General features: G+C 32.8%; 1 protein-coding gene and 1 long non-coding RNA gene across 2 annotated transcripts; one reads left to right on the top strand and one right to left on the bottom strand.

The window, feature by feature from the left end:
* Nucleotides 1-9363: 9363 nt before the first annotated feature.
* LOC139490297 (uncharacterized) lies at nt 9364-10410 on the top strand. Its single transcript, XR_011656270.1, has 2 exons — nt 9364-9588; nt 10314-10410. It is a non-coding gene; the product is annotated as an uncharacterized lncRNA (long non-coding RNA).
* Nucleotides 10411-16354: 5944 nt separating this feature from the next.
* Nucleotides 16355-19763, bottom strand: LOC139489930 (uncharacterized). Its single transcript, XM_071276775.1, has 2 exons — nt 17330-19763; nt 16355-16473 (listed from the first exon to the last, which is right to left on the bottom strand). The coding sequence occupies exons 1-2, from the start codon at nt 19761-19763 to the stop codon at nt 16355-16357; spliced, it is 2553 nt and encodes an 850-aa protein (XP_071132876.1).
* Between the last annotated feature and the right edge of the window lie 1605 nt (nt 19764-21368).

The raw sequence follows: 21368 nt of genomic DNA, 5'->3' as shown, positions 1-21368 counted from the left end.
TTAGATATATCTATAATACTAAAATTACGAGGTCCAATTTGTTAGCCGTCATCACGTAAAAACGACGAATCACAGAATTCAACTTTATATATAACTAATATAGTACAAAGGTGTAGATTAAAAATTACACCACTCCAGGCCCTTTTGTTTTCCATGTAATTAATATTGCCAATAATTTAGAAGTTCCGGGTCGAGTCCGCTACCGATACCAATAGTATATTCACCTGTTACTTATTACCTTATCTGTACGTTCCGCATCTGACAGGCGCACCACCAAACGTTGTTTTCAGGATTAATATGCTATATACACGGGTCATAACCACAGGGTTGACACTACTAAATTGTCAAATTGTTACCTATTGTAGTATTTTAATTAGTAAGACTTTCTAAGATAACAATACGAATGCTAAAAATCTGGACTAAAAATAAGGCGTATAGGTACAGTTTTCAATTTGTTAGTGGGCATGACGTAAAACAGCGAAGCAAAGAATTCAACTGTATTTATAACTTATATAGGACAATGCTGTTGATTAAAAAATACTCCATTCCAGGACATTTTGTTTTCCAAATAATTAATATTATTGTTTCAGTTCGACGGGTTCAAACAGAAAGACTTGAAAGCAGAGAAAAACTGTGTATCTTATAATCGGCATGACTTTATCAGATGACAATACTAATACTAAAATAAGGCTTGCTCATAGTTATATACTATAATTCAGTCACGTACCCGTGATATCACGGGTGTGTTCTAGTATTATATATATATATGTGTAATTCAGTTTATATGTTTTACGGAACTGTACAAGTGATGTCCGGAAACGCCTTTTTGTTTTACTCTCTCTCTTTCATTAAATGTCGTGAACGTAAGACGTGTTTTTGTTCATGAGCTAGTCGCAACCCCAACACTAATATTAATAAGACGAGGCGATATCGTTACATGGTGGAGTGACCCTAAAAAGCTTATTAGGAGACTTTTAACAATTTTATGAGAATATTTGCTGTTTTTAAAAGACATTTTAATTATTTTTGAAAATGTGACTCTCGTTGATAATACATGTAGACCCCATACACGAGGACGACACACGTGGTTGATTCGTCAATATGGATACATTATGAGAGCATTAGACTAGTGAATCATTCGAACAAATATTTATTTTAAAACTATATATCCAAACAAACATAGAGACATTTATTTTAATACATTGAATCGTCATTTATACATAGTAGATGATTCTTCCCCGTGTCAGAAAACATCATGGACGTCCGTGGGTATATTCAAATATATATGGTCTTGTATAGACGGAATAAATTGGAATAATATGAGATTGCAAAAATAAAGATTAATTATAGTATGCATTGCCTGTATTTATTTTCATTTATGTAGAATGTGAGATTTATCTCATTTCTGCTCGTCTACTTACAGCTGAGCGTACAGTATGTGAGATTTTTCTCATTACTGATTTTTCCGTGTGATATATATATATATATATATAAAACATTGTATTTTTATTGGGTAAATGTCGGAATCTGACAACGAGTCTGTATTTACAGACGATTTCCTATTATATAACCAAATAACAGACGACATAGAACCCGATATTGGCTATTTATTGCAACCACCGGCTTCTCCACTACAGTTAAATACTTCGTTTAGTCTGCCAAATGTAAAGACACCAATTACCCCTGCCTGGACACAATTTGATAAATTTCAAACCTCAGATTTTACCGATTCTAGTACGCCAAATACCGTAGTTTCTTCAACACTTGACGACGAAGTTCAACCTCCCATATCAAATTTCAATCATAATTCTTTTCACAAAATGGAAAAGTTAGCAAATTGCCGTAAATTTGGGGGATACCCACATGAAAATGCATTTCAGTTTTTGAGTGAGTTTGAATCTTATGCCGTGTTACATCATATACTACCTGAAGAAGATGCTAGAAAAATTGCCGCTTTTCATTTGCACCTTTGTGGTCCAGCTCTTACTTGGTTCAATACTCTTCCAGTCGACAATAAACATGTATGGCAAACATTTGAACAGGTGTACAAGAAGCAATATATTGATGTTGATTTTCGAAGTCCAACTATACTTCTTGAAGGTGAAATATTTGAAACATTAAAGCTTTCAAAAGGGCAATCAATTGACGATTTTTACGCTCAACTCCATGAAAAAGCAACAATTTTGCACAAAAGTGATCACGAAATACTGATTAAATTTATAAAGGGTTTGCCTGATCAACTCGCCTTTTTTGTTAGGGCAGGTCACCATAGTGATAGCGCAAATTGCCTAGCAGCTGCCAAAATGGGCGAAGCTTACGGTTATCGAAAGGACGAAGCACCACTTGTAGCTGCTGTTACTAAATCTGCCAATAACACACCCGCTGCGGTGAAAGATTTAAACAATTTAAAAACCGATGTAGTTAGTGAATTACAAGGACAAATAAACAGTCTAACCCAAGCCGTGTCAAAACTTGCCACAAACTTTTCACAGCAACTAGATAATTCTCGTGATGTAAAAGAAAACGATCGGTTTTCTCGTCCACGAAATCGAGATCGTCAAGTATATCAATATGACCGTGGACTGTGCCGTAAATGTCAAGCGCCAGGACACTTTGCACGTGCCTGCAATTGGAATGAACAGGGTAATATAGATTCCTCATTTATTTGTCATATTTGTGGCCAAACGGGCCATAAGAGTCCACAGTGTGTAAACTATTCGGGAAACCGGCGGAACCCGGGGTTCACAGGGCAGGACCCCCGGGGCGGCGACTAGATAAAATTTCTGTACACGAGTCTGCCCATGTTATTAATAACATTTCTGATAAAACTGTAAATTATTCAGAATCAACTGAATGTACAAGTGACGACGATTCAACATTTGTTTGTAAATTTTTGTATATGCCTGTGCGAATTGCAAATCAGGAAATTTCAGCATTAATTGATACAGGTAGCTCAATAAATGTCATGTCTTCGCAACTTTTTAATTCAATACCCGATTCCATGAAGTCCGAGTTTAGTGCTACGAGTGACAAAATTACTTTAGCGAATAATCAAACAGTGCAAATTTATGGAACTGCTAAGGTTAAGATTACTGTGCCTCAAGGAAAGCACTGGATTCATGTATATATTTTAGCGCAAACATCGCATCCTTTAATTTTAGGAACGCATTATTTGTATTCCAAGAATATCGTTCTTGACTTTAGTGATTGTTGCATAAAATCTAAACAGTTCAAAGTTCTAACTCAAAGTCCTGCTTCTTTACCTCCGAATTCAGAAGTCCTTATTTGGGGACACGTAAATGGAAAAGTGCAATATGGAATGCAAGGTATATGTACTTCTAAAATATCTAAAGACCGAGGAGTCATAATATCAAAAGCTGTAGTGACAGTAAATCGTGAGAAACAAGTCCCGATTAAAATATTGAATTTTACTAATGAAACTGTACATTTGAATAAAGGACAGATTTTAGCGGAGCTTGAACCATTTTCTAAGGATCATGTATGTATGCCTTTGAGTGAAAATAATGACACTCATTTTGTTCAAAATATTCAATTGTCGACTGAACCGGTGATTAAAGATACTGAGATCGACTCTAAATTTATTTCTTATTTTAATATTCCCGAATACTTAACTGAAGTACAGAAATCGACATTGATTGAATTTTTACATTCTAATAAAGAATTATTTGTAACCGAGGAAAACCCTGACTTAGGCTTTACCAATGTTGTTCAACACCAAATATGTTTGAAGCCTGACTTTAAACCGAAACACCAACGTTCATATCGTTTAACTCCTGACAAAAAGGATATTCTAAGACATCATTTAGATGAACTTTTGAGACAAGTTGTAATTGCACCGGTAGACGAAACAGAAGATGTCCCTATTACAAGTCCGGTTGTACTTGTGTCGAAAAGAACGTACCAAAAAGGCAAAGCAAATGCTTCATCGAAAGAGACTAGTTTGTCAAAATTTCGTTTCTGTTGTGACTTTAGGTATTTAAATTCCATGACTCAGCACTTTTCGTATTCAATCCCAGATTTACAAGATCTCACTGAATCGTTTTCTACAAAAACTCCGAATTTTCTGACATCAATAGACTTATCGTCTGGATTTTTTCAGCTACCGATTTCAAAAGACAGTCAACGTTACACAGCCTTTAATACATGTTTTGGTACTTTTAAATTTTTAAGATTACCAATGGGACTGAGCTCATCTCCAGCATCTTTTCAACTGTTGATGGATAAAGTACTTAAAGGATTAACTTTTAAATCATGTTTGTGCTATCTTGATGATATCCTTATTGCATCCGAAACATTCGATCAGCATATTGAAGATTTACGGAACGTTTTTCAAAGACTTTCGAATGCTGGTTTAAAGCTGGGACCCAAAAAGTGTACTTTTGCTCAGAACTCTTGCATATACTTAGGTCATAAAATTTCAAATAAAGGAATTGAGCCACCACCGGACCGTGTTCAGGCCATCGTTGATTATCCTATACCAAAAAATGTGAAAGAGTTACGCCGCCTTGTTGGTTTATTTAATTGGTTTCGGAAATACATCAAAAATTTCAGTGCTGAAATGGAACCTCTGACGAGACTTTTAAAGAAATATGAACGTTTTAGCTGGACCGATGAACAACAACGTGCATTTCAGAATGTTAAATCACTCCTGCTAGATTCTCCTATTCTGGCCTTTCCAAACTTCAATTTACCATTTAGACTTGCTGTAGACTCTTGTTGTAAGGGGATTGGTTACGTGCTATATCAGAAAATGAGCGAAACTGATGAAATTCGTGTTATACGATTCGGATCTAAAGCACTTAGTAAATGGCAGAAATCATATGGCCCAACAAAGCTAGAATTACTTGGCATGGTTACCGCCGTTTTAGAATGTTCATCATACCTACGTACACAGCCGTTTGTTATAGAATGCGACCACCAAGCGTTGAAACCGCTATTTAGCAACCAACTGAAAGGCGCCATTTATGAGCGATGGATTGCTATTTTGCAGCAATATAATTTTGAAATTCAATACAAACCTGCGAGGGAAATGCAAGTTCCGGATGCTTTGTCACGATGCACGCAAGAGACTAATAATGGCTTTGAAAGTCCAGACGAGCAAGATCCGTACTTCCCATATGAACCGGAAAATACAGGTCAAATAATTGTTCCAGGAGGTATTCAATTGACCACTTTAGTACATGACTCGGATACTAGCGACAGTAAAAATTTACAATTGAACAATATTTGTCTGCCTGCGCCAGTTCCGATGTACACCGTCGATAATAGTGTTCCACGCAAAAATGTATTGTTACAGGCACAAAATGAATATGATGCCGACACTGAAGACATTGATCAACAGTTTGCACGTGTAGCAAAGAAACGTAAACCGCGAAAAACGATACAACTTTACCCACGAAAGAAATATAAAGTAGTGAAAAAATCAGAACCTTTGAATAAACTGACCGATTGTGACTCAAAGCATACTCAAATATCGATTTCTGATCAGTTGAACCAGTTTGAAAAAGTTTATCAACAAATCACTCAGTCGACTAATTTACCAAAATCGGATCAAATATTTGATCAAAGTACTGATAGTGCTACTTCTCAATGTGATGCAACATTTTTCAATCAAAGCACTGAAAGTTCTCAAAATGAGGAGCCAGACAAAATATTTAATCAAAGCACTGCAAGTGATAATGTACAGGATTCGGACAAAATATTTGAGCAAACTACTGACATTAATGAAACGCAGGTTGCTTATACCAGTGAAAATGAAATTACGAACAATTATACCAACAAACGAGACTCTGATACTGGTATTGATAGTGATCTAAATGTAAATATTTTGAAATCGATTGACATTTTTCGGGAAAAGGGATTTAGCATAGAGTCGATACATGAATTGCAGCGTAATGATACAAACTGCAGACCGTTAATTAAGTATCTTGAAAGAAACGAACTACCAAAGCTGCAGAAAGAAGCGCGCAGACTTCTTTTATTAATACCAAATTTTCACTTGATCAATGGAATATTATTTCATACACGAAATAGGAAATCAGTGCGTGCAAAAACAATGAATAATTTTCAGCTAGTTGTCCCGGAAATTTCATTGAAAACAATAATTGCATTACATCATGATTCGACATTAGGTGGACATTGTGGTATACAAAATACTCTTGATTTAATCCAAGAACAGTACTATTTTCCGAATTTGAGTGAAAAAGTAACTGATTATATTCGTTCATGTCATGAATGTCAAAGCAGGAAAAATACCACACTAAAAACAAAAGCGTCCATTACGTCATTTCCTACGCCGTGTGCACCATTTGAAGTTTGGGAAATGGACCTTCAATATGGACCCGTCCCTGTCTCTCGAAGTGGCAATTCTTACATTTTTACTGCAATTGACTTATTTAGTAAATACATGTTTGCAGAGCCGATACCTAACACTGATCCGTTAACAGTTGGAAATGCTCTTTTTAGATTAGTCACGCAATTTGGAGTTTGTCGAACTATCGTTAGTGATCAAGGATCGGAATTTATTGGTAAATGTTTCCGAGAAGTTTGTCGTTTATTGGATATTATTCAGGAATATACCCCTAGCTTCGTTCATCATTGTTTGGGAGCATGTGAGAGACCTCACAGAACTTTATCGGAAAGACTAACACCGTTTATTGTAAAAGGAAAACCATGGGAGGACGTATTACCGGGAATAGTATTTTCGATGAACAATACGCCAAACCAAAGTGTTGGATTTTCGCCTTTTGAAATAGTGTTTGGTAAAAGACCCCAATTTCCGTTGTCTCTACATATTAAGGACACCGACTTTTCGTCTGTACCTAAAGATTGCCATACGTATCTGAAACAGCAATGTGAAAAATTAAACATTATACGTACTGAAGTCGAGAAAAATGCTATCAATTCAAAAGTTAAAATGATGGACCGAGTAAATAAGGACAAAATATCAAATATTTCATTTAATGCAAACGACTATGTTTATTTGTTGAAAGAGCCAACCGGGTCAGGACAAAAATTTAAGAATAAATTTGCCGGTCCATATGTGATTTCTGCAGTAAATAGCCCTCATATGTACACCCTGAAGGACCCACACACGAACAAAATTCTATCAAAGTCAGTGCATATCAATCGACTGAAATCTGCGTATGTGAGAAAACCAAATCCGTCAAAATATTTTATGGACCCTGTTCATACGAAACTAGACGATGTTGAAGTGCAAGATTATACATCTATGGATGAGGATAATACGCCTGTTAAGGACAACCAGAACACCAATTATGACAATTTATCTGAAAATACTTCCGATTCTGATAATACAAGCAAATCAGACAATATTTTGATTGTTGAAAATAGTACAGCCATGTCTCGCCCAAAGCGCATTAAGAAATTACCCGCTAGGTTCAAAGATAATAATTTCATTCATTTTAGTGAGGTTGATGTATCTAGCGAATCAACGTCTGCAAGTCAGTTAAAAGTGAAAAGATTTCTAGCGCACAAAATTATGAATGGAAAAAGAGCGTATCTTGCTCATATAGTTGGTGAACCAGCCCAACACGCTATGTGGCTTCAAGAACATCAGCTTGGACCGAAAGCAAAGGCCAAATTAAAATCTCGACCTCCGCCAAAAATTTAAACATTTTTATTGTCATATCATCATCTTTATTTAATTAGCGTCCACCATTTATATACTCGTTAGATTTATCTCATGAGTACATGCGCGATACAACTGTATATATATATATTCACAAGTAGACTATTTGTCTGTGAGAGTTTTCTCATGACTACATGCGCAATACAACTGTATATATTCACAAGTTACTATTTGTCTGTGAGATTGATCTCATGAAAATTTAATGAAGTAGCTATGTACAACGTAACATTTATCGCAATTTGGAACATCGACTCATGATATTAATAATTTGTCCCGGATCTGTGTTTGCATGCTGTCTTTTATTCTTTCGCAAACTTACTTGTGAGATTTATCTCATAGTAAGATATCCGTTATACTGGATGTCCGTAAATGAAGACCAAGAGGCAAAAGAAAAGAGAATTGTGAACATTTATTGTGTGTTCCCTTTTATATTTTGTATTATTATGCATTGATGTTTTATTATATCATTCCGGCATCACTTACATATATGATTATTGCAATATTTTGTATTGATTATTGATAACATGAATAATTTTGTTTGATAAACATGTTTTTTTTTTTTGTGTAATGAAGCTTTTATTAGAATTTAAAGGCAGTTAGCCTAAATTACTTTTGAAAGGCAAATTCATTGACTTTAGAACATGTAGTTAAAAGAAGGGTTTTTTGTGTGTTTTTTTTTTTCATTTCGAATATAGGATTTTGCGTATCGTATAAAACTTTTGTTTGTAATTTCGAAAGTTGCAAGGATTAGTTAAAGACTTAATCGTATTGTCAAAACTTTATAAAGAAAACTACACTTTATTTTAAGAAATGAACATTGTTTTTCTGTAGTGCAGATTGTTAGTGAAATAAGTTTAATACCCCCAAAACATGGAAATTGGAATAGTAAGGCATAGATAACCAAATGAGATTGTATGAATACCTGTCAGTGACTTTTATATGTTAATCACGAACAACCTGAGTAGTATTGCTGTGAATAGTATGGTTCACGAGAAATTCAGAGTGCATGAGAGTTTTATGATCTGGTCTCATATTGTATTTTTGTGTGAGACTCTTTGAAAGTGTGCATATTTTATCACGTTTAGCATTTATCTACAAAATAAGAGTAAGGTCTCCGGTGATTTCATAGTATTTATATCATATGATATTAACTGTCACGTTTATGACGAACAAGATATTTTCTATACATGTAGTACTCTGCAATTTGTTACAAGATGCTTATTCCACAAAGTTATCCATACCAGTTACTTGTTTGTTTTTATATATTGAAAGTTGAGAGAATTTATATATTATGAAAGTTAGAAAGATATATTGGTATTATTGATCATGTATTTTATTTGATTATGGTATGAATTCCACATATGCAAAAATTCATTGGGAATTTTCTTTCTGCCGGGGGATGTTATATATTTAGATATATATTATATATATATATGTGTAATTCAGTTTATATGTTTTACGGAACTGTACAAGTGATGTCCGGAAACGCCTTTTTGTTTTACTCTCTCTCTTTCATTAAATGTCGTGAACGTAAGACGTGTTTTTGTTCATGAGCTAGTCGCAACCCCAACACTAATATTAATAAGACGAGGCGATATCGTTACACCTTTACGTAGAAAAATTATCTATTGAGCCCATGGAATCACATTGAGATATAAGTACACAAAAGCAAGAGGCAGATATAATTCCGGGCATAGGACATTTGAGCGAAAAAGAAAAAAGCACATAGGGTCATTTGAGCGCCGACTTCATAGGACATTTGAGCGCCGGGATATTAACCTTACCTGAGTTTTCAGACAGGACATTTGAGCGAAATTTTCCCTGATAATTTTACACGAATTAAGATTTTTTTTTAAAAGTAAGAAAAAAAAGTAAGATTTAGTTATAAATATTTTTTATTTTATTTCACACCACAGGTGCTTGAGGACAGGATCCTGTATGAGCCCCGTATAGTCCCTCCCCCTTATTATCATAAATCTCAGATTTTTCGATATATATCACTTATTTGTACCATATATATACTAATATACCATATTTATACTCTAAATATGCATGTTTACTATCAACGTGAATCTCGACTATAGAGCGAAGCTCTATAGTCGAGATTCACGTTGATAGTAAACATGCATATTTAGAGTATAAATATGGTATATTAGTATATATATGGTACAAATAAGTGATATATATCGAAAAATCTGAGATTTATGATAATAAGGGGGAGGGACTATACGGGGCTCATACAGGATCCTGTCCTCAAGCACCTGTGGTGTAGCTCTATAGTCGAGATTCACGTTGATAGTAAACATGCATATTTAGAGTATAAATATGGTATATTAGTATATATATGGTACAAATAAGTGATATATATCGAAAAATCTGAGATTTATGATAATAAGGGGGAGGGACTATACGGGGCTCATACAGGATCCTGTCCTCAAGCACCTGTGGTGTAGCTCTATAGTCGAGATTCACGTTGATAGTAAACATGCATATTTAGAGTATAAATATGGTATATTAGTATATATATGGTACAAATAAGTGATATATATCGAAAAATCTGAGATTTATGATAATAAGGGGGAGGGACTATACGGGGCTCATACAGGATCCTGTCCTCAAGCACCTGTGTTTCACACCCGAGTAATTCGACCGGTTCTGGCTGGTTTATGTAAGTGAAATCCTAAGTTGATCTCTATTTACCAATCAATTCTACTATAATTCATTGGCTATGCAAATTTTCTTTGTTCTAAAATTCTTATATATATATCTATTAAGTGAAATGTCCCTTGGCACTTGAAATCTTAATGCACCGCAGAGCCGAACAGAAAAGGAGAAGGAACAGAATCTCCGGGATTTGCATTCGAAATACTGCCAGCAGGAAATTACGAGGGATTTTTATGTCAGAAGCCTGGGATATAAGTTCCAAGCCCGAACAGACTTGTAAATAATGCCGTTGCCGAGTTTTATGTTTTATGACAGTGCTTTGTTTTTAGTGCTTTGTTTACAATTAAAAGATGTTTTAATCTTTTTGTTGGTAAACTCCTCATTTAATGAACTATATTCGTAAGAAAATGTGGTATGATTGCCAATAAGACAATTCTCTATCCAAGACTTGTTTTCGCTCAAATGTCCTACGCTTATTCTTATTTTCGCTCAAATGTCCTAAAATTTAGGCGCTCAAATGTCCTATACTTTGGCGCTCAAACGTCCTTTTTTTTTCGCTCAAATGTCCTGTCAATGCGCTCAAATGTCCATTGCCGATAATTCCATGCACTAAAATTCCCTTTAGATGAAAAGTACAAAATAATAGTATGTTTTGACAGTTTTTCATAGATGTTTCTCTCTAATTGCACAGAAGAAAACAGATACGAAGATTTCCTTCGTATTTGTGTTGTAGTATTGAGGGTATGCTACATATTTTGCAATTCATAATAGATACGGTTGTATTCCAGAAAACTAAATAGTTGACCAAAGTGTAATTAAGGACTATTAATAGAGGGAATAAAAAAGAATTGACCGTCATCTTCTTGCAACATTATATTTTTGTGGCAATCAGTTTTCCGAGTAAAAGCTATTTCTAACAATAATTCAGAGGTCCGTCCAATTAGAAAATTCAGTTTTCACACATTTTCATACATTTGTAAATAAACTCATCATAGATACCAGGATTAGAATTTTATATTTACGCCAGACTCGCGTTTCGTCTACAAAAGACTCACCAGTGACGCTCGAATCAAAAAATGTTTAAAAGTCCAAATTAAGTACGAAGTTGAAGAGCATTGAAAACCTAAATTCCTACAAGTAATGTATATGAAAGGAGTTATAAGCTATGGGAATACTAGATAATCAAAGTCAAACAAGGTGAATAGTTAAATAACAAAAACAATGCTGTCAACTCAAACCCATTTGTTCTGAGACGTTTAATTTACACACCATCATACTAAAATATACATAAAAATAATAGTTCTGACACGAAAAGTTGATTATCATAACTGGTTTAGATGATGTCGGACCAAATATTTTGAGTATGTGCAGCGATGTCATTGCACCAGCCTTGACATATATATTTAATCTAAGCATCAAAAGTGGTAAATTTCCAAGTATTTTTAAAACTGCAAGAGTTTGCCCAATTTTTAAAAGTGGCGATGCCTGTAATCCTGATAATTATAGACCAATAGCAGTTTTGCCTTGTCTCTCAAAAATTATAGAACGACATATAGCTAATAGTTTGTATATATTTTTAAATAGTAATGACCTTCTTAATACTACACAGTCAGGTTTCAGACCTAAACATTCGTGTACTACTGCTCTTACTAAATTAGTAGATGAATGGTTAGCAAATATAAATAATGGAGAGATAAACGGAGTTATATTTTTAGATTTAAAGAAAGCTTTTGATCTGGTTAATCACATAATTTTATTGAAAAAACTTGAATACTATAATGTTTCAAATTGTACACTAGACTGGTTTAAGTCATACTTGTTTGAACGAAGCCAACAAGTTAAGGTCAATAACGTCATGTCTAATACTAAATGCATAATAACTGGGGTACCACAAGGTTCTATCCTGGGCCCTCTGCTATTTATTTTATATATCAATGATTTACCACTTAATATAGAACATTCATTAATAGATTTATATGCAGATGATTCTACATTACATTGTAAAGGTAATAATTTACTTCAGTTAACTTCTAACCTTCAAAATGATATTCATGTAATTGAAAACTGGTGTTCGCAAAATTGTATGAAATTAAATGCCAAAAAGTGTAAATCAATGATTATTGGTTCAAAACAAAGGCTTTGTTCAACTGGAAACAGTTTAGATATCAATATTTCAAATGAACAAATAGAAAATGTAGATTGTGAAAAACTTCTTGGTTTATATATTGACAAAAACCTAAGTTGGAATCAGCAGATAGATAAAATGTCATGTACTATATCAAACAGAATCAATTTATTACAAAAGATAAGAAAATATTTACCTATGCATATACGTATTATCTATTTTAATGCTTATATTCTGCCATTATTTGATTATTGTTGCAATATATGGGGAAGCTGTTGTGAAAGTGGAATAAATAAACTTAATAAGTTATTAAAGAAATCTGCTAGGGTTATAGTAGAAGCTGACATAATGACATCATCCAGTTTATTGTTTAATAGTTTACACTGGTTAAATATGGAAAAACGCATTCAATACCAAAAGGCAATACTTGTATTTAAATCATTAAATGGTATGGTTCCTAACTATTTACAAGAAAATTTTCATTTTACTGATAATCAAAATTATAACTTACGTTCAGCTGATGAAAAACTATTAAATCTTCCAAAACCAAAAACAAATTTTTTAAAGAAAACATTTACATATTCAGGTTCTCAAATATGGAACAGTTTACCAAATGAAATAAAAATGAGTAATACACTTGTATCTTTTAAAACAAAATGTTACAAATTTTTCATCAATTGTGCAAATTAATATGCTTTTTCATTATTATTTAAATACAATTGTATATTGTGTATAATATAACTTTATAATACTCTATGTACTTATAAATATGTTATTATTATTTTGAGGACTCTCAGGAAGATTAGTTTCAACTAATGGGATCATCCTCTTGAAATAAAGATTATTTATTTATTTATTTTATTTTATTTAATGCTGTCAACTCAAACCCATTTGTTCTGAGACGTTTAATTTACACACCATCATACTAAAATATACATAAAAATAATAGTTCTGACACGAAAAGTTGATTATCATGATGACAACTAACTTAAAATACTTCAATACAGTGTTTAAAGAATCAGACAATAAAACTTGAAAAGGTTATAAAACTTGTTTACATAATGGCGATTTATACAATAATATTATCAAACAAACGGTACAATAAACACAATAAAATGCGAAAATAACATTTTTATATATGTGGCACAATAAAATCGCTACTTTTATTACATAACCTTGAAACATTAATTTCTTTTTTGATATTACGTGATTGGGAAAATAGCATTTAAAAAATTGAAATCCAGCCGATCATGTTCGTGTAACAAGAGTCTTGAATTGCGTCGAAATCAAATTGAACATTCAAATGAAAAAACCTGTCAAATCACGACAACAAACAATAACTAAGGGTCTCATGCTATTCAAGCATCACTCGCCATACGAATTCACACGCAGTCATACACAATGGGGAATTTGACACAATCAGTAAAATTACAGAAAAAAAATGTACTAGTATCTGAAAAACTTTGAACTCGAAAACGTTTTCAATGCATTTTAACTGGTATACATATTTCTTATCCTAGTTTGACTGTAGATGCACACCCTATAGTGGTTTTTCAAGACTATGAGAGTTTCGACAATTTTTTTTTCTTCGTCTCAAATCAATGCTTAAGCGCTTCTGGGGTATGTAGTCCTGGTATCTATGATGAGTTTATCTACAACCACTGGGTCGATGCCACTCCTGGTGGGGATTTATTTCCCCAAGTGTATATCACCAGCCCAGAAGTCAGCACTTTTGTGCTGACATGAATTATCGTTGACATGGTTATATTTATAAATTAACTGTTTACAAAATTTTTAATTTTTGAAATATTAAGGCTTTTCTACCTCAGGCATTGATAACCGTAGCTGTATTTTGCAAAACTTTTAGGAATTTTGGTCTTTAATGCTCTTCAACTTCGTACTTTATTTGGCCTTTTTTACTGTTTTGGATTCGAGCGTCACTGATGAGTCTTTTGTGGACGAAACGCGCGTCTGGCGTATATACATTTAGTCCTGGTATCTATGATGAGTTTATTTAGATATGGAAACAATAGACTGTAAATTTGGAACCTTTCGGGTAAGTTTTAAGATTGTTACCGGTTTTTTTAAAAATTCACTTTACACATACTGTCTATGATAAATCAACATTTTAACGATTATTTTTTTTTGGGGGGGGGGGGGGGGGGGGGCGAACATTGCTGTACAAATAAACGAAGAAACGGTATGATTTTTGAAAAAAGAATTTATGACAAACATTGTCTTTACCTTTAAATGAGAGGTTGGAATCATTAGTTGGAACTTCTGTTTTTAAAATTGTCGTTTTATGTAAATTTTGTCAAAAAAGTTAAATTTCGCCAAATGACGTCATGAAAGCAAAAAAACATATTTTTAAACGGATTTATATTTCCATGGTCATCAAGTATTACTACTTTCAATATTGGTCCTATAAACGGAAACTTCATCTTTAATTTGAAAAAAAAGTCGTGTATCGTTTCTTTCGTTGACTAGTATATACTTTTAAATAGACTTATTGTACGAAAAGAACTCATTATATATAACAATTTGAATTTTGTACGCCAGGCACGTTGTTCGTCTGTAAATAAAGACAACAATAGTATACCCTGTAAAGGATTCATCAAAAAAGTGAAAAGGCCTAATAAAGTACGAGGTTGAAAACATTGAGGAACATTCCAAAAAGTTTGCCAAATTCAACTAAAGTAATCTATTTCTGGGGTAGAAAGTTCTTAGCAAAGTTTTGTAAACAGTTAATTCATAATAATAACCATATTAATGAGAATTCCTGTCAACAAAGAAGGGCTGATGATAATTTTGAACATCGGTTAACTAATGTTGCTTCACATCTGCAGGTTATCGTTAACTCCCGTTTTAAATCTTAGCTGTTTTCACCTAATTGATATCTTCCTGGCTGAATTTGGCTAAACTTTTCACATTCTTTGTCATATAGCTCATAATATTTTGACATTATATACATCATTGGCTTACATTGTTTTGGGTTGAACTTTCCTGGTAAAGGAAAATCAAGAAAAGAGCTTCAGATCAATCCCAATCATAGGTAGTTTCCTATCATATCGAAAAGTGTGTGTTCATTAATTATTAATAATTGTACTATTCACGCCATTACTTTTATCATTGCTTATTAGTATCTTCTTATGTTAAACTTTGTCAAAATGCATGCATATAACTATATATGGTATTCATCGATGCCTGTGTCTTGCGTTTTATCTTAGAAGCAAAAGTGTTGCGAAAAAAACGTGAGCTAAAACGATAGCCTATAGTTGCCTTTCGTGTATACATGTTATGTTCTTTTGAACCTTTTCAACTTATATACACAAATGAAACACGATGATCTTGATTGAAGTATAGATTCTTGGTACAGACGTTGTATATCATCTTAATAGACTATTTACCGGATTTGTAATAACATAAGCAACACGACGGGTGCCTTCTGGAGCACCTGGGATCACCCCGAGTATTTGGTGGGGTTCGTGTTGCTTAGTCTTTAGTTTTCTATGTTGTTTCTTCTGTACTAGATAAGATAAGATAAGATAAGATAAGATATTTTATTTTCCAATTATGGGCCCCAAAGGGCAAAAACATTACAACATCAATAATTTTTTCATAATACAATACAAACAATGAGATAAAAAAAAAAAAAGTTAAACGAGAACTATTTAAGTTCTTAAAGAATACGTAGATAAAGAATCTATAGTATGTTTTTTTTTTAATACTAATGCATTTTATTGCAAGTGTGGTTGATATAGATAACAAACAAGCAGCCCAAAAAGAAAAAAAGAAAAATAGATATCCACATATGTATAGTACACAAAAAGTTGGATCAATTAAATATATAATAATTAGCCAAAAAGAAAGTAGAAATTAAACATGTCCATGACTCATCCTGTGTCAGCAGCAAATAGGAAAGCATTATGGTTTCCTAAAGGCAGCTGACACCAGGGGGCGATACCTTGTGGGCCATAGGCATGTAAAATGTGTGTAAATGTCTCTTTCCTACCTGTATCAAAAGCAAACAAGGAAGCATCATAGGTAACTTGAATGCAGTTGATACCAGGGGACAATGCCTCAAGGATATAAGAGAACATTTGAATAAATAATATATCTTAACAATTATTATTTGTTTTTTAATCGGCTAGTATGTTTGTGATATTCAGATGAATATAATTTTCTATGTCCAATCAAATGTATATACACACATAGATTTCCTTTAACTAATCTTCACTAAGGAAGATGTTTGTATATAAAATTACATATTATTTTAAGTAACTCAACATTTTCTACACTAAATAACCAGATAATTTTGCTTTGACTGTTCATATGATTAAAATAAGAATTATATTGTGCAATACTAGCTAACATACAATTTCTATCATCCTCAAATTTGTTACAATCAAATAGAAAATGAGCCTCATCTTCGACAGTATTGGAAGAACATTTATTACATATTCTGTTAATTCGGGGAATACCCTGATATCTACCTAATTCTATTTGTAATCTATGAGAAGATACACGTAATTTAGTAAAACTTCTTCTAAGTTCAAAATTCTTGATCAATGTTAGATATTTTTCAAAACCAAAATTTGTTTTATATAAAAGGTAGGTTTTCAGTTTACTGTCTGAAAATTTATCTATTTGTTTTTTCCAACAGCTAATAAACAATATTGAAAGCTTGGTTTGTATATATTTCTTAAATTTGTATAAGGATTCACAAAATGGAGCATTTATGGCATTTGTATAGTCAATACCAAGTATTTTAAAAACAACATTTATTGAACCATACCATGATGTTATATTCATGTGATGTAGTGTCTTTGATTGTGTATATGCCTCTTTTAATAGAGGAAAATTATTACCTAAATTCTCTAATCTATACCAGTACAATAACATTCCTTTTATAATATTAAAATATATTGGAAATCTTCCAAGTTCAGATAACACTGCAGCATTTGTTGTTTTCTTGTGTACCCCAAGTATAAATTTACAAAATTTTATATGAAGTTTCTCACAGGGTAAACCTGAATACAATTTTTCAAAAGATATATCTTCCTTCTTACATTTAGAGGAAAGAGAATTAAACATCCCCCATATTTCGCTACCATATAATAAAATAGGTTTTACAGTGTGGTCAAAAACATGAATACTTGTTTTTACATCAGGATTAAGTGATAAAAGATCTTTCCTTAATTTGAAATGAGCTTTCAGGGATTTTTTGTATAGTTCATTTTGAGCATAACTGAATGAACCAGATGAGCTTAAATATAAACCTAGGTATTTGTATTTTGAAACACATTCCAGATTTATATTCTGAAATGTGAATATCTGTTTTACATGTCTGCCTGCCTTGTTGAAAATCAGCACCTTTGTCTTATTAGTATTCACATTGAGACACCAATCTTTGCAAAATTTATCAAGCATTCCCAGCTTTTCTCGTAGTCCTTCAGCTGATGTAGATAATAAAACAATATCATCAGCATACATTAAACAATGTAGATCTTTGTCATTGACATTAACTGGGTCTCTAGTATCTGACAAATATCTGGGCAAATCATTTATGAATATCTTGAATAAATTCGGACTGAGGTTGTCACCTTGTTTGACTCCAATATCTAATGGGAAAAAATCACTTACTTGATTTTGAATTTTGACACATGATTTGCTAATTTCATACATACTTTTAATAATGTTATAAAAATAAGACCCAGCCCCAATATCTAGTAGTTTAATCTTGATCCCTGTATGTATAACAGTATCAAAAGCCTTCTGAAAATCAACAAAACAGGCAAACAGTCTACCTTCTTTTGAATTACAGTATTTGTTAATAAGACAGTTTAAAATAAACATATGATCTGCAGTTCTGGCTTTCCTTGTGAATCCAATTTGACTATCATGTATAATATTATGTTCCTGAAGAAATTTGTCCAGTCTTAGACTTAATATTCTATTAAAAAGCTTTCCAATTGCACTTGTTATTGTTATTCCTCTATAATTGTTAGGGTCACTTGTATCGTTGCTTTTAAAAATTGGTGTAATATAACCTTCAGCCCAAGATGTTGGGTATATACCTGAAGACAGACAAGTATTAAACATCTGTTGAAAACTTTTTAAAAGGAAAGTCTGTCCATTCTTTATCATATTATTACTAATGTTATCCAAGCCTGATGATTTATTGCATTTTAAGTGTGAAATGGCTTTGGATATTTCAGACTCAGTGATAACGGAGTCCAACTCGTTGAAACATTTTGAGTTTTCTAACTGTTTTAGTTTTTCACATAGCTCTGTATATCTACTTTGAAATTCACCTTTCAGTTGTGACAACTTTTGGAAATGTGATATCAAAGTTGATGGTTGTACTCCACATTTTTTTTTAGTTTCATTTTTTTCCTGTAGTTCATTAATTAAGTTCCAATATAGTTTTGGATTCTCTTCGTGCAAGGAGTCCAGCTGACTAATCAATGATTGTTTGTATTGTTTGTATTTATATTTCCTTAGTTTGGAGTATTCACGATTCAGTTTATAAAAGTGATTTTTGATAATTGGATCATATGGAAATCTTGAATAAATTTTTCCATAATTAAGCAAGTTAGTTCGAGCTTGTTGTAAACTTGCGTCAAACCACTTTTTGTTTTTTTGTTTGTTTGTGTGTTTTTTTAAAGGTCGTTTAAGTGATAGATTTGCTGCTGATAAAAAGATGTTTGAAAGTTTTGATGATGCTTCATCTACTGATGTCTGAGTAAATTGAATTGTGCTGTTGTTGAATTCTAGTATGTAGTTTTGTAGTGTATCTGAAGAAAGTGTTTCTTGAAATTTTATTGCTGAACAGTCAGTCCAGATATAATTAGGTGTCATATTTTTCAACTGGATTGGAATATCATTTTCTCCAGGAACACAATATTTTGCAGATAATTCCCACTCAAGTTTACAATGACAATCAGATAATGTGGGAATAAATCTGGATACTTTAAAATACAGTACATTTTCAAGAATTTCTTCCGACACAGCAACATAATCAACCACACTTGCACCATTGGGGGTATAGCAAGTAAAATTACCAAATGTATCACCAAGAACTCTGCCATTTAAAATTCTTATTTGTTTACTAATGCAAAAATCCAAAACTTCTTTGCCTCTTTGATCAATTTTTTGGTCTCGACTTTTTCTTGTCATAATGTTTTTGTCAGTAGGGTATGTATCAAAAATTGGAGTAAATTTTGAATCATCGTTTACTATAAAGTCATTTTCAGAGCCTATTCTGGCATTAAAATCTCCACATAACAAAATTTCACCCATTTTTTTATACTGAAGGATATCTTTTTCTATGCAATCAAAAACATCAGAAGAGAGTTCTTGGGTATATTTAGACGTAACAGGGGGGTTGTACAGTACACAAATAAATAGGTCACTTTTAAATCCAAAAAAGGATTTTTCTAATTTAATCCATTGATAATCTGGATTACTGTTAATCAATATTTTGACATGAGGTTTAACATGACTTTTCTGTAGAATTGCTATACCCCCAAAATGACGGTTATTATTTGATAATTTTCTACATATTGGATGATAATGAAATTTACCAATATTGTGTATTTGTGAATTATATCCCACATGAGTTTCGACTAAAAAAACAATGTCGTAATTCTCTATATGTTTCAGAAAAAGGGGATCCTCTGCTTTATTCATGCCCTTTGAAAATAAGCCACCTATATTCCAATAACCAAATTTTACAGATGATTGGTTTGATTTTGGCATTTTGGTTGATACAATTATACGTCTGTTTGTCTTTTTATTTTTAGCCATGGCGTTGTCAGTTTATTTTCGACAATGAAACTCATCTTGTTCTTTTCTATTTCGAGCTTTCATTTTAGCTCATCGAATCAAAGGACCATGATGACAATTTGCTCTCACTTTGGTCCGTCGTCGTCGTAATATGTTTAAAAGTTCTCTATAACTCCATTGTCATTTCAAATATAAATTACCCTGGTTGAAGAACTGGATCTTTCATCACTGTATTGGATACCTAAACTACATAAGTGTCCTTACAAACAACGGTATATTGCTGGGTCTTCCAAGTGCTCCACGAAACCTCTTTCTAAATTATTAACATCTATTTTATCAGCAATCAAAGACGGGCTTCAAAGTTATTGTGAAACTGCCCATTTTAGAGGTGGCGTGACTCAGATGTGGATACTTAAAAATTCCAAAGATCTTTTAGAGTACATACAATCTAACTCTCTTTCATCTTGTAATAGTATTAAAACATTTGACTTTTCTACTCTTTAGACAAGTATTTCACATTCCAAACTAAAAGACAAATTGAAAGAGTTGGTATTACTTTGCTTCATAAAAAAAAAGGCCAACGTAGATACAAGTATCTTGTCTTAGGGAGGGATAAATCCTACTTTGTGAAGGATCACTCTGATTCAAACAAAAAATTCTCTGAAACTGACATTATCAAGATGCTTGATTTCTTGATTGACAAGATATTTGTTACGTTCGGAGTCCGTTTTTTAACAGACTGTCGGTATTCCAATGGGAACAAATTGTTCCACTCTACTTGCCGACTTGTTTCTTTATTATTATGAGGCTGACTTCATGCAGGAACTTCTTAGGAAGAAAGATAAGAAGTTAGCGATCATATCCTTTAACTCTACATTCTGCTATATAGATGATGTTCTGTCACTAAATAATTCAAAATTTGGTGACTATGTGGAACGCATCTATCCCATCGAACTAGAGATAAAGGATACTACAGATACAATTAAGTCGGCCTCATATCTTGACTTACATCTAGAAATTGACAATGAGGGTCGGTTGAAAACCAAACTTTACGACAAAAGAGATGATTTCAGCTTTTCAATTGTGAACTTTCCATTTCTAAGTAGCAACATTCCAGCA

Source organism: Mytilus edulis, chromosome 9 (genome assembly GCF_963676685.1).
Source record: "Mytilus edulis chromosome 9, xbMytEdul2.2, whole genome shotgun sequence".
NCBI classification, from domain to species: Eukaryota; Metazoa; Mollusca; class Bivalvia; order Mytilida; family Mytilidae; genus Mytilus; species Mytilus edulis.
Note: the sequence above shows the minus strand (reverse complement) of the source record. Positions and strands in the feature narration are given on the sequence as shown.

Bases quoted from the DNA above. Each gene is read 5' to 3' on its own strand.
- LOC139489930 (XM_071276775.1), bottom strand. From the start codon at position 19,763: ATGGGTGAAATTTTGTTATGTGGAGATTTTAATGCCAGAATAGGCTCT. The intron at 16,474-17,329 runs GTAATAATTTTC...CTTTTGATACAG, and splicing joins GTATAGATTAGAGAATTTAG to GTAGGAAAGAGACATTTACA.